The 14829-nt window shown below is 40.8% G+C and overlaps 1 protein-coding gene across 2 annotated transcripts; it reads right to left on the reverse strand.

Annotated features, from left to right (window-relative positions):
• Positions 1-921: 921 nt before the first annotated feature.
• On the reverse strand, positions 922-10293 carry LOC146571582 (troponin T, fast skeletal muscle isoforms-like). Of its 2 annotated transcripts, none has more exons than XM_085280834.1 (10): positions 10215-10293; positions 7060-7078; positions 6879-6924; positions 6671-6787; positions 6132-6209; positions 5689-5802; positions 5506-5618; positions 5218-5308; positions 2932-2972; positions 922-1162 (listed from the first exon to the last, which is right to left on the reverse strand). In XM_085280834.1, exons 1-10 carry the CDS (start codon positions 10276-10278, stop codon positions 1129-1131), a joined length of 717 nt encoding a protein of 238 aa, XP_085136960.1. In that variant the 5' UTR covers positions 10279-10293; the 3' UTR covers positions 922-1128. The 2 variants fall into 2 exon arrangements, with proteins under 2 accessions (XP_085136960.1, XP_085136958.1); XM_085280832.1 differs by lacking the exon at positions 2932-2972 and adding an exon at positions 4186-4226.
• Positions 10294-14829: the final 4536 nt, after the last annotated feature.

Below are 14829 nucleotides of genomic sequence, written 5' to 3' on the forward strand. Positions count from 1 at the left end.
AGCAGCTGGCACCTGTTTGTGAAAGCTGCCATGTTGCCATGTCAGTGGCCGAGCTGGACATCGCCGTTCCATCTTATCATGCTTTATGTATCTGACTAGATTTCAGACACATATGTAGAAAACCAAAGGCAGAGGAGACAAGAACCTGTGGGGATTTTGAATCCTGGAGTCAAATATTATTTTATAGCTGCACCTTCAGCCTCATGATATGAAGCATCATACCCGTGTTTCATTGTCATCAAAGAAGCGGAAAAGCAAAGGAAAGAGACAGTGTGACAGGCCTCTGAATAAGATGTTATCCTCTTCTGTCTTACCTCAAGCCTCATCTCCTGAACTGATGTCAGCAGCTAACAGCAGCTAACAGAGGCTAAATAGCAGCGGTTACCGACAGAAAAGTAGAGGAAATCCTCAACAACTCCCCTCAGCAGCACTGTCATTGGACAGAAGTGAGCTTCACTGACTCATTGACTCATATCAGACTCATGTCACAACATTTACAGCCTCCTCCAGAGTAGCTGGACAGATTGACTGCGGTAAATAACGGAATGTTCCTTGCATTAAATTCAACATTTAATATGCTTTCATAAGCTCCTATCTTAGATTAAAAATAAATTTTTTTTTTATATAAGTAGTATTATATATAAACTAGTTTCCCTCCCTCAGTTACAAATGATAATGTGCATACTGATCACTTGCAAAACCTAAAATATTTGGAGACTCTGATAAAAGCAGGGCCTCTGTTTCCTGCCGGGTCATTTAACAGTGTTGAAGAAACGACTTTAAAATTACACATCTAAAAATACTGAACTTTATTGATTTACTAAAGAACAACAGATCTACAGACATGGCTTGAAGTGTCACACTTTATTTACAAAAATACTGAGAACCAAACAGTCGAGGGTGAGGAAGCGTGACGGCAACAAAGTTTAATGGTTTTTATTCCTACTGAAGAGCAGCTAAAGGCTCCTGGTTGCATGTTTCATAGTGTGGTTGGTTGGCTGCAGGGTAAACCTCAGCATTACAGGCTTCTTCTGAGCTAAGACCTTTGCCACAGCGTGCATTGCTTCATCAGGCATGTGTCCGAGATTTTCCTGGTTTGGTTTCTGAGCACTGGCGGGCCGAGTTGATCTACTTTCTGCGGCGGGCGGCTCCCTTCTTGCTGCTGTAATGCGAAACGCAAAGAAATTGGACATATTTCAGAACTTTGAGCTGTTCTCACATTGTGCGATGCCGTCGATGCTGATTTGCAAATTTATACTCAAACTCAAACTTCAGAGAACAGCAGTGAACAGCTCAAAGACTCCTTGGTAGAAGTCAAGCACGAGGAGAGTGCAAAAACATGTTTTGCATCATCACATATGAAGCTGAGAGCATTTCACTAGCTGCAAGCATGTTTGTCCAAAATCTCTTGAGGAAACTGGCTGCTTAAAATAAAAATCTCTTCTCAGTTAAAGAAACGGATGGGTGTGTTTTTATCCAACCGTACAGATTTAGATTTTTGTTAAAATTTTGTGCAGCAATCATTCAAAAAAGTAACTGAAAATATTAAAATTATCTTTTTGAGATATGAAAAATATCTTAATTCAGAAAAAAACATGAAAATCCTCATAAATTGTTTAGGGTCTGTTTAGTGTATGTTTTGAGTGGGATTTTGGAAGCAGAAAAAACAACCCATTCAGCTCGCATGCACAACTCATGCTGTACTTACCTGCATGGGCTTAATTAATCCAAAGGCACTACCTCAAATCCATCCCCTTTATTTTCGATCGTGTATGCACCGTTACAGTCGTGTTTGCTCTAATTAAGACCTGTGAGTCTGTGAGAAGCTCAGGCCTTAGACTGCTCGAAACGTCCAGACAGTTTTTTTTCTATACTTAATAAAGAGCATATTTCCCAAATATGGTCAACGTAGGCACGCAGCTCAGTCTGTAAGCACCAAAGCTCCGCCCACCTGCTGCCAGAAAGAAAGCGAATGCAACTGACATATCGTGAAAGGTTTCATGTGTCATGTTTGATGTCTTAGGGTGAGTACTTAATGTTCAGGGTAGAAGCGTGATGATGCAGCTGCACCCTTCTATTAAACACCTCTGCATTAAGTACTTGTGCTCGTTAGTCTGGCTGACCAACAGAGTCCAAACAACATGACAGCTGAGATGTTTTTGGCCTGTGTCTGGACCGGGATTGGAACTGAACCATCTGTGGCATGTTACTGAGGTGTTCTTTTGTTTACTGTATGATTATTACTGTTTGAGGGATAAAACTAGTAGTCTTCTATCTAAAATTCATCATAAGATGCATGCTTGATTTTCTAAGACCTTTTCATGTCATTTTATAATGTTAATGATAAATTAAATGGTTAGGGTCAAGGCTAGGGTGTTATCACTGAAGGGTCTAAATCAGGGGTAGGCAACTCCAGGCCTCGAGTGCCGGTGTCCTGGAGGTTTTAGATGTGTCCATGATCCACCACAGCTGATTTAAAGGGCTAAATGACTCCTCAGCATTTCTTGAGGTTCTCCAGAGGTCTGGCAATGAACTAATCATTTGATTCAGGTGTGTTAACCCAGGGTGGGATCTAAAACCTGCAGGACACCGGCACTCGAGGCCTGGAGTTGCCTACCCCTGGTCTAAATTGACACGGAAAACAAATAATGCACTGTGATAACTCAGCTGTTATTCCTGCACACACAATAAAAGGCTGCTCTCTTAGACACTAAAATTTCCCTGCAGGGTGTCTAGTGTTTCATAGCTTGATGTACTCTGTCCCTATTAGTTTTCAGCCTTAAACCAACATGAACTGTCTCAGTGTGATGACAGTTATGTCTTTCTGAGGGGAGAGTTATCACATTATCACGTTATCATGTGGAATTAAATTAAGTTATACTTTGGGGGGGATTATTGGGTGCTGGCGAAGTCAGCAATGACAATACTCACTGCTTCTGCAACTCATCAATGCGAATCCTGTACGTGAGAACCTGGAAATGACACAGCAGCAGCTTTAACTTGCAGCAGGATACCTTTACCTCGGAGAACGACTCTTTCAGCTGAACGGGCTCAGTGGGCTGAAAGCTGCGGGTCAAAGCATCATGGGAAACCAAGGCAGCGCCGTGCATAAGAATCTTTTTGTTACCCAGAGTTTCTTCTGTCCTGTGATGTCACCAAATTAAGCACGTCTGCTGTGGTTTCCCACAAAGGAGCACAAACATTTAATTCCCCTTTAGCTCAGCTGTGAAACCTCACCAAACCCTGACTTACCTTTATGCTCGCTCAAACACATAGCTGAGGCTGTGTGATGTAAAACTGAGCATCACAGTCACTCAGCACCACCTTTACAGACACTTCAGATTATTCATCTGCTTGCAAACAGAGAGTTTGAGTCCAAAACTGGCACCGTGTTCATCCAGTTTCTCTTTGTTTCACCAACGTACAAGCAACTGTGGCTTACGACAAATATTGGAGTTTTACTAATTTAAAAGTGCGGTTGCAGTTCTCTGCAATGCATCCATTTAACATTAAATGCATGACATTAGATGTATATTTTACTATAATGCACAAATACTTCTACACGATCTGGAGTTGAACAACCAAACTTGGTATAGAGGCGCTTCTTGGGCCTATAAAGACTCTTGCCAAGCGTCTAAACGACATCTACCACCCCTACCTTTTTCTTTATTTTTCTCAGTAAAATATCTTATTTTTCTTTGCAGTTGTCACCTGCAAAACAGGTCAAACAGTACAGTAGCATAGTCATGTAGTAGTTATAATAATATAAACAGAGAGCTCTTGTGCTAATATAGAGGCTATAAATAGATTTATATATAGATATTATATACAGGTAAGCCCATTTTTTAAAGTATATGCAGGCAGGACCTCTGTCCACATTTAAACTCACTGAATATTAAATCAGTTCCAGTCATTTTAAGACTGGTTCTCTGAGATCCTTGTTTTAAAAAAAACAATCCTGGCAAAAAGTTAAAACCCCCACTCTTATTCATAAGAGGTTCCTGGAATCCCATGAGCACGTGTCACCTTTTGGAAACAAACTCCTCCGTCCTCTTTTGTCTTTCTCGCTTTTTAATCAGGTGGTGTGTTGTTTCCTATGTCAGCCAGCGGGGGCGCTCTGCTCTGACTTTCCCCGTGCTAACATGCAGGGAGCCGGCATGACTGCTGCTCAGCTGCACTACTTACAATTTACTGAGCTCCTCGATTCTCTTACGCAGGGTAGTAACCTGGAGGAAATCAAGAGTATATCGAGGGTTCAAATCCCGAGGTGACCTTGGGTTGCCAACCTCATCAACCAAAACCAAACTACAACAAACCTGGCACGTCTGAAGCACCGAGTCATTTGTGCTCTTAACTTTAGACTATTTATGACTATTTATCTATATTATTAAATGGTCAAATTTAATTTCATCAAGATAATTTGAGGTAAAGTAAAAGTCTGTAAATAAACATAATGTTTAACAACAATCAAGTAGATAAAAGTTCAACAAAAGCAAATTTGTGTCCTCTGTAGCTGAATGTTTATTATATACTAATTATTAATTTGCATGTAACCAATGATTAATTATTGTATGTAAAAAATTAATAATTCATTATATACAATAATTGATAATATAATTTGTTGCATAAATGATTACTTACATATATGATTTCTTAAGTCATAAAAAATATTAGGTGTCCCACAAATCTTTGGATTTAGTGAACTATAAAAAAATCAAGAGAATCAAGTAAATAAGAACAAACTAGTAGTGAAAGAAATCCCACCTTCTGGTTTTTATGAAATTGTAATGAAATATTTTCAATGTAAAATGTCCTAAAAACCTTAAATTTTTTAAAAACATAATCATATTTTAGCATTCAGTTCAAAACATGTTTAGATTAATGTCAGGATAAACTCATCAACTAATTATGGGAATAAACCAAAAAAATGTGATAAAATATATGGAAAGATAACTTTTTGTCTCATATAAAAGGGAAAACCCAGAAAATGAAATAACACATTTTAAACTGAAATCAAAGAAAAGCAGGAAAATAGTTTTATGGTATTTAAATAAGTATTAAATAATTCAAATGAAAGAAATGTAAAATATTATGCTTTTCTCATCCCACTGACCTCTCTCAAACCCGTCTTATTGTTCTTGTCTAAATGCATGAAATTGGCTGAGAAGTTCTCAGTCAGAGACGCCATCGTGGGCGCTCACGAGGACGCCGTCTCACCTCGTACTTCTGCCTCTTCAGTCTCTCCGTGTGGTCGAACTTCTCAGACTCCAGCTGGGTCATCCAGTCATGCAGCTCTTTGATCTTTTCCCTGCAGCAAACACAAGAACACAAATAAACCAAGCAGTTCTTCTGACAGGTGGATTTTGCTTCTGGCACATTCAGTTCCTTGTCTTTACTTTGTTGAGGTTTTTCACCATTTTCTAGGACATTTCTAAGACGTTCAAACTATTTTACACAGGCGTAAAAGTCTAAGGTTATAGTTTTAGTTTCACAGCCGAGTCGTACTTCAGCTTATCCTCGTTCAGATGGTCGATGTTCAGCTGCTTGCGCCTGGCGGCCAGGATCTTCTTCTTCTTCTCCCTCTCAGTCTCTTTCTTTCCTCCTCTCTTCTGGTCAGCCTGTTTGGACAGATGCAGGTCAACAGCTGATCCCATAGACACGTGTGTGTCTGTCTGCATGTATACTGACTCTCTGCAGGTGACTGCTGTACTGGGAGCCCATGCTGGACAGAGCTGACTTCTTCTTGGCATCATCAGCTGACTTCTTCTTGGCATCAGCCTCCTCTCTGATCCGCCTCTCCTCCTGATTTGACAAAAAATACCTCAGAGTGAGACCTCTGCATCCACCACCCGCTCTCTGATCGTCCCTGGTAACCACCAATTTGAACAGAGTACTTACAACATCGGGTCCCAGGACTAACATTAGCTGCACTTATTCATCCTGAACCTGGAAAAACTGGCTTTAAATACTTTGCTGCCTACAAATGGAAGTCACAAGAAACTCCAACTACGTTCGCTCTTTTCAAGGGAACATTTTAAAAGGTTATGTTTATATATCTGCACCAAGACATTTTGTCTTTGCTCCATATATTCATATAGCAGTCACATTTTCATAGTTTGAAAATAACACACCTCACGTCTGGCCTGGCGCTCCTTTTCCTTCTCAGCGCGGACCCTCTGCTGCTCGGCCCTCTCGGCACGACGCTTCTCCTGTGGGACAGGAGCAAACGTTGGGTTAGAAAACAAAGATAACTCACACACCACACAGTGAGTGTCCTTGTTTTTGCTTTGTATCTCTACTAAGATAATTGAAAGATTTTTTTAATTACAAAAATGTAAAAATTAAAAATATAGTGTTTTATTGTTCCCATGATATTTTTTAGTGTTTTTATTGTTGATGTTTTGTCTTTTCTCCATTTGATTTGTGTCATTATCAGCTTGTCTGTGAGCCAAATTTTATTTAATAAAATGAATCACATTGAGAAGACATGCAGAGCCAGCAGAGCTCAGCCTTTAGAAGCCATTCCTTGGCCAGAAATGAGAGCCAGTCACCAACTGCAAAAGGCAGGAAGTATTTCCTGTGTGGATGAATTATTGTGGAAGGCTTTTTGCAATTTTCCAGTTCCATGGAAATATGAACAGATAAAACTACCCATTAGCTAAATACTTACAATCCTCTCCTTGAGGGCGATCAGCTCCTCCTCCTCCTTCTTCCTGTGCTCAAAGTGAGCATCGATCAGGGCCTGCAGCTCAATCAGATCCTTGTTCTGACGTTTCTTCTGGATGTCCTGTGGGGCGGATCAACAGAAGCAGTATTCAGCTGTGCAAAGAAACACCCGGAAATGAACAAAATCTCTTCTACACTGCAGGCGGACTTACATCAAAGTCCACTTTCTCACCGTCTGGGATTTTTGGGGCGGTGGGCCTGCAAGAGAGCGTGGGGGTTTTGAGTGTACTGGCACACTAATTGGAACCTTTCTTTGTCTTTTTTGCCCAAATAACTCCGATTTAAATGTCTACAGGAATCATTTCAAGTCAGACTACATAAGAAGGAACTTACTTGAACTTTGGCTTCTCCTCTGCAGGTTAAGAAGTGAAGAGGGGATGAGTGAATTTCACCAGATTAGAAAGAAAACAGATTATTTCACTAAACCCAAGCATTACTCAGTGTGGCTTTGGATCAAGGTGACAGATTAGACAGTTTAAAAGGATAGGCTATTCACTTTTTAAGTTAGGGTTAGAACAACAGTCAAATAAGAGCAAACATGTATTGCAAACAGTTTAAACAGGTGTGCAGTTAAAGTAAACCTGAATTGTTAACGTTGGTCTTTGGTTTCACACTGATACAGAGAATATGTCTTTTTTTGTTTTTGGCTTGACCCCAAGCAAAACATTTCCCTGTTTCCTTCATTTATCTGAACCCAGATTCTGGCGGCTTCATGCCATGCAGATGACAAGTGGCATAGCAAGAGTGTGGGGTTGCTGTGCAGTGAAGCACGTGTTAGCATTTCATATTCATTCACCCTTCCTTCTCCACTAGTGGTTCCAAATTTTTCACCTTCATATTTGGATGCCAATTAGGGCCAGCGCTCCTGGATTCACACAGACAGGTAAAATTTGGACAGACAGCAGGCGTTCCCTGAGTACAGATGTCAGACCTGGACACTGTAGTCCTTCCCAAAACCAGAATGACAGATTTAAGATTGAAGTTTTTAAATCTACATACCTTCCTCTTCAGTGGGGTCTGCATGCAGCAGGCATCCAAAACAAAAAGCAGAACAGAACAGCATTAGCGGGAAGCCTGGGAGCTGCAAACTGTACAGAGTCTAACTAAGGCACACAGCTGATCTACTCAAGCTTAGCATGTTTAAAAAAAATAAAGAAACTGGTTACCACAATCAACTGATTAAGAAAGCCAGCTGCTTATAAGGGCAAAGTTTTACCTTTACTTCGATAACTAAGATGGTAAAACAGTAGTTCAATTTGTACGGAATCACATTTATGTATAATATTTTTCATGTTAGCTTTAAATTACAAAAGAAAACAAACAAACTGTTTACTAAAGTTATAGAAGGGAATAAGCTGTCAAAAAATCCAAACTTATTCATATTTCTACTGAAGGGGTTGAGATAAATACATCCCTTAAATATTAATTGATCATTTATGATTGGCTGCACCAAGTCCTTGTTTTTATCGAGGTCTCAGCTACACCTTACCCTGCATTCACCCTTTTCACCATAGAGGCTGGACTGAGAAGATATAGGGATATGTACGTAGTTTTAAAACAAATTAGCATGTTTTATTTTTGGCATGTTTTGGCATATTTTTTGCATGTTACATGATTGAGCAGAATACAAGATTAAGAGGAAGATGAAAAATGAGTCTATTTTTTAAAATCTTTTTTTCCTCCTATTAGCACTAAGGGTTGTCTTCCCACAGGGAGCAATCAGATGTAGCCTATCCTGCAGGTATGGTACCAATTTTATCCAATTTTTAAATCCTATCAAAGAGAGTAATTGGTTGCATGTTGTGCAGTAGTAAACACAGGGTTGAAATAAAAAAAAATCTATTTTCTATTTTTCTATTGGTTGTCTTAGATTTTTCAACTCTCAAATGATTTTGTGGTAATATTTTAGCATACAGTGAGCTAGGCTAGTGGAAAAGCCACCTAGCAAGAACTGTAAAATTATTTGTTACTAAAGAAGCAGATGCAAATTTAATGGTGTTTAGAAAGATAACTCCAAAAACATGTCCCAGCTTCTCAAAGATAACATTTTTAGAATGGAGAGCTAATGGAAAGTTAAAGTATTAGCACAACTCTATTAGCTATAGCTGAAGGAGTGAGCTTATTAGCATGTTTTCACTTTCTGACCATAGTAGTTCAAACATAGCATTTTCAGCTTCTGCATGAACTCATGAACTCATTCTCTGAATTCATGTGGAGGTAAAAGAAAGGTAGTGTTAGCTTAACATTAGCAGACATGGAGAAGGTATAGACCAATCTCACAGCAAAATGTTCAGTGCTAAGTGTTCAGGATACAAACATATTGTGTGTTTACAATACAGGGTGTATAACTGTGGACATTTTTTGTGGGAAAAGAAGTTGGGAAAAGGCTAAGTCTGTCTAAAATTAACCAAATGCTTTTAGTTTGCAAACATTGAAAGAGCATAGAAAAAAGTGCGGGTGTGAATGGGTGAAGAGGCAAGTTGTGTAAAGTGCTTTGAGTGCTCAGATAGAGCTATATAAGAAGCAGACCATTTACCTTTTACCATAACCAAAGGGTGATTGAACATAAACTAGAAATGACAGTAAAGTCAAATATAAATAAACTCAAGAGGTTGAATGTCATGTCAACTTTCACTGAAAGACTTTAGGGGCTTTTCAACAATCATGTCTTGTGGAGTTACATGTATACGAACATAATTACATGTTTAAAGCCTTTATTGTGACACTCATGGGGACCAGCATTGCTCCTGCTCATTTTGCAGTGAGACTGGGCTGCACATCAGGGTTAGTTATATCGAACTAACTGGCTGTAGCTGCCGGAGCGCATGTGACGCCTGGGAAAGGATCCAATACCCTCTTCCCCCCTTCATGCCACATACCTTCAGGCTCAGGCTCAGGCTCAGGTTCTGGTTCTGGTTCTGGTTCTACCACTGGTTCTGGTTCTGGCTCTGGCTGTGGTTCTGGCTCTGGCTCAGGGGCCACCTCAGGGGCCACCTCTACCTCCACTACTACCTCCTCTTCTACAGCTACACAACATGCAGCGAGTCAAAAGGGGAGAGGAAGGGCAGTGAGAGGGTTAATGGAAGCAGGAGAAATGGAAGAGGGGAGGAGGCGGTCAGTGGATGAAAGGAGGAGATGTGAGATATGAGATATGAGGAGGTTCGTGGTGAGGCAGTTCAAACGAACTGTCACCGGATGATGCTAAAGCAGGTGAGACCGCAAGCAGTTACAGGAAAGAAAAGGTCAGTCACTCATTGATGAAATGTGATCGATTCCTGGAAATACCTGCACTGCAATTGGATGCAGTCAAAGACAAAAGAGAGATTCTAACCTGTCGCCAACCAACTTTGTTTACAACCTGTGTCTTCACTTATCTCAGGTTATGTTAGAGTTAACTAGCATGCCACAAAAACCTGTTCAGGGACGACTAACAAATTAGTATCAGTGACGTGAGACTTATCATCCGGAGTCTGGAGGTTGTGTCTTACCATCGTATTCTTCACGTCCGTCCGAGAAAGAGAGGAGCAGAAGAACATTATCAAAAGATCCCATATGTACCCATTTTTGACAGAATACAAAAGCAAAATGTGGGTACACTGGGGATCCATGCTAAGCATACACAAAACAGTCCTCATGAGCTGATTGGAGCAAAACTTCCAAGTTGTTTTCAAAGTGTGTTCAGCTCAGGAGGACTGCACATTTGCATATTGTCATGCAGAGCTGCAGGACTCTCTGCCAACAGGACTGCGCCGCTTTATGCGATTTATGTTTCTAAAAGTTTATATTTTAATCTCACAAAGCATAAAAGGCACTGTCCTGTTGTCAGTGCTGGTGTGGTCATTTGCTTGAAGGAGAGAGAGCATTATTGCACAACTTGAATCTGGAGGAGTCAAGCCAAACCTGCAATTTGTCCAGTTCAAATAACTCTCTACAGGGGATGGAAAGTCAGTTAGACAAGATTCAGAAGTAATCCTGGGCCTTTAGCATGGAACTCCCGACTGTACCTGGACCTAATTTTAGGAGTGGATCATTTTTTTAGATATATAATCAGGAGTGGTGGTGCTACTTACCCTCGACCCCACTGCAAGACAGAACACAAAGGAATGCTTAGAATTGTTGCAGCTCATCAAAATCAAACATGAAAATTTGTGGTTTACAGTGAAAACGGCTATTTGACTAAATCATCTTAGCTCAGGATCTTCTTTATTAGTGTTGTCCAGCAATTTAAGATTCTAGCTCACAAAAAGGCCTTAAGTCAAACGTTTTTTGGCCAATCTACTGCTAGAAGATTAAAATCTTAGAATTTGTGAATAAAAATGTGGGTTGACTTACACTTCCTCTGTGTCGGACATGATGACAGTGGACTTTGCAACCTGAAATCAGAAGAGAAAACAGAAACTTTAAGTGTGTGTAAGAAGCGACTGCCCAGCCTGCATGTATTTATAACTCAGGATTAAGTTGCAGATGTCTTAAATATGTCTCAGTGGCTCCACCCAGACCATACCTCACCCTGCCTGCCTGCACAGTTTTCTCCAACACCTCCACAAAATAATAATATAGAAATCTTTGAGTAGAATTATTTAGAAATGATTGTCAATAAAATTTATCTTGCATGTTGCATTAAAGGCATTCCTAAGATCGGTCGCTTCCAAATCTTCTTCAGTTTATAATTAGACTGTCGACTGAAATTTGAGCCTCAGGGCTGAATTTGCTTCTCTCATGATAAGTGAGAAGGAAGCCAAACATAGATTTATGCAAATAGTCTTTTTTCCAGCTGCTCAGAGGATAGATGTTGGGCTGCTGTCGGGTGAAAAAAAGAAACCTTAAAGAAACTTAAATCTTTTCCATCACCATGTGTCAAAGAATAAAGGATGCTGCCACTCTACAGTCATCAACAGTATCCTGATCCTGCTGGAAAATCCCGGTTTGGATCTAAGATCTAATCAAAAGCCTGCAATGATAAACACACATGACCTGGATTTATGCATGATTTAATTTCCCAGTGATTAGATTTCGGATTAGTTGCCCATTGGCCTCACTAGCGTGAGACCACCATGAAGGCGTCCGACATCACAGCTATTTCCAAGAGACAGCTGCACAGGTCCCACAGATCCAGTTTCAGTGCACCCACTGTTAAAGATTGGGTTCCTTCTCCTGGACCACAACCCATCATTCCACCTTCATTTCCTTATCAGGCTCTCCTCTCACATGGTTCCTTCAATCATCCTTCTGAGGATCCCTATCACCTGGGGGAACTTTGCTCAAGAATTAAAATAAACCCAGGAAGGCCGCCTTGAAGGTCTAATTCCCAAATGTCATAAATTCCAAGCTCGGTGTAATGACAAAATGACGATTCCTTTACATCCACTCGTGAGCCCCTCGGCTCCTGTTCGAGATGATAAACTGTTTATCCTCAAGCTATGTGAGGTTCAGTTTGAGAACATGCCACGCCCTTTCACAGCTTCACCAAAATGTAACGTAAATAAGAGAAAACCTGCAATCCAGAAAAGATCTGAGGTCAAATACCAAAAACAACAACGGGATTAGTCGCCGCAGTTCTCGTGGTGTTATATAACTCGTTAGTGTCACCTTCTGTCTCCTGAAGCGGAAAGCTGCTTCAGAGGCTTTAAGCCAACTGTAAATCCCAAAGGCATGAACCCCCACTGGGTCACTGGACTCAAACCAAACAGCAACAGGAACAACAACAAAGTCCAGCTGCTTGTCTGGTGAGAACCTAGAGAACTTTCAAACGTCTGAAACATCAGCTGAGGATTTTAGATAGATTACAAACTTGCTAAAAAGTAATCCAAAGGCTGAGCTTCTTTTGGGTGCTCACAGATACAGAAAGGCACTAAACACAAGTTGTTTACCAAGGTTTCAGGCACTCAGCACCGTCAAACACTGGACTTCATTAACAGGGTTCAAACACAGAAGAGGGAGGCCTTTTTTACTCCGAGATCCACTATTAATTGTTTCCTTCTCACACCTGCCCTCAGCAGCAGCCTCTGCTACTCATGGCAGTGATTTTAGCACATGTGGACTCAACTGTCCTGAGGCTGGGTGATGTTTGGGGGACATTAGGCCTAAACCTGAGCTTCCTCGCTACCATTCACACTCTCATTCACTCCCCTTACTTCCTTACCTCAGAAAAGCTGAAAGAAACGAGCTCCCGCTGGCCAAGACAGGCTGTAAGGTTCTGCAAACTTACCGCGCTGATTATGTCCTTCTGTTATAGTGATACTCGATCCGCTCGGCCTCCCTATTGGCCAAAGAATGAGCTCAGAGGCGAGGCCGTCCACCGTGGCAGAACATGGTCCACGCCTTTGCTGCCCCCACCTCCTTCCTCTGGCACTCAATAAGGAGATGGATGGGTCGAGTGCTAAGGAGGGAGGCTCAAGTTTGGAGAAGGGGACAGCCAAAATGACCCCAGGATGCTATTCTGGGGCTGCTGCATTAGGCAAGCAAATTTCATCTGAGAGCGAGAGATGTTGGACGTCAGGGAAGCGAGGCAGGTGGTGTTTCTGATCCTCCCACAGAAGTCTGGGACACATAAACATAATGTACAGCATACTTGTGCGAGCATGAGAAGCTGAGAGATTTGTCAGTTCAAGCTGTAAATCCAACATGTTGAACCACCTCTTGTTTTGAGGCTTTGATTCGCTGGTTTAAAAGAATCAATCTGACGGACAAATATAGTCCTGCTAAACAGTGGCTCTGATTCAGATCGTTTTTCTGACTGCAGTAGCCCAGAATGCAAAAGCAAATACTAGATGGAAATGTTTTGCCATCACTAGTGCATGGAAGTATAGTTAAATTTAATGATATAAATATTTAAATTACTACTTAATTAAATGCGACTTATGTGCTGAACTTGTGTGTCTCGCTTAGTTATGTAATTTATTCTGGGTCAGGGCTTCTGTGTTTCTGTGGGACCTTTGAGTTAAGCGACATTAAATTATAGATGAGTGAGAGCTACATTCTTATATCCTCCAGAAATCATCTCCAGTCTGAACTGTGATGACTGTCTTTCCATTCAGCTGTGAAGTCTAAATAAGCTGCTGCAGGAACCCTTCAGTAAAGTCTCCACTAGTATATGGTCACACAGATACTGACAGAGCCTGCAATTTCCTCCAGGGGGTGCTACAGTAACAAAATTAAGGACACAGAGAGAAGTCTTGGTTACCTGTGTATGTGGGAGGTTCAAACCATCAGTATCACGAAAACACAAACAGATGAAACTTCATCAAGGATTTTATCTTTGATTTTGTTGATGCAGAGTTACAATTTACCTGACCTCCCTGCTGGGTAGAAACAAATGTAATTAATGACAAATATGATTAAATGCTTTTTTATATTAGCTTTAAAAACACACAATTACAAAATCCTTGTAGGATAAAATGTACATATTGCATACACATCCCAACCTTATGATGCATGACTGTAAAACAAGTAGAAGATGTAAAAGGTATTTATGTTAAATTTAACTAAAGCTCTTAACAGAAGAAAACTAACCACCCTGGCTTCATGTTGGAAACATTTATGTACTGTTTTTAAGTGATCTCAGCTGAAGTCATAAAACCAGGGCTGGGCTGTAATTTCATGTAATACAAATTTGTAACACAAGATGGCGAAACAAGTCAATCTAACATTTATTGCCCAGGTAAGTCACTGAGAATTCATTCATTCTTCCTAAAACAGCAGCAGCACACATCAGGAAACATTTCAACACACCAGTGTGGTAAAACAGTGCCCCCGTTGGTGACATGTTTAGAGTTATATTTGTGGAGGGCAGTTAAATTAAATACCTTTAAGAAAATGGCAGCTTATTAGAGAAACATTATTGATGAGTGTAGAAACAGAGATATTGATCTATCTATCCATATAAAAAAAAAAACACCCAGCACGCCCCTGCGGGCGGTTTATCCTTCAAGCTCGGGTCCTCTACCAGAGGCCTGGGAGCTTGAGGGTCCTGCGCAGTATCTTAGCTGTTCCTAGGACTGCGCTCTTCTGGACAGAGATCTCCGATGTTGTTCTCGGGATCTGCTGGAGCCACTCGCCTAGCTTTGGAGTCACTGCACCTAGTGCTCCGATTACCACTGGGAC

The sequence above is a fragment of the Mchenga conophoros genome, linkage group LG7, assembly GCF_057382185.1.
Source record: "Mchenga conophoros isolate Kocher_MC1m ecotype Shallow Benthic linkage group LG7, M_conophoros_male_GT1.1, whole genome shotgun sequence".
NCBI classification, from domain to species: Eukaryota; Metazoa; Chordata; class Actinopteri; order Cichliformes; family Cichlidae; genus Mchenga; species Mchenga conophoros.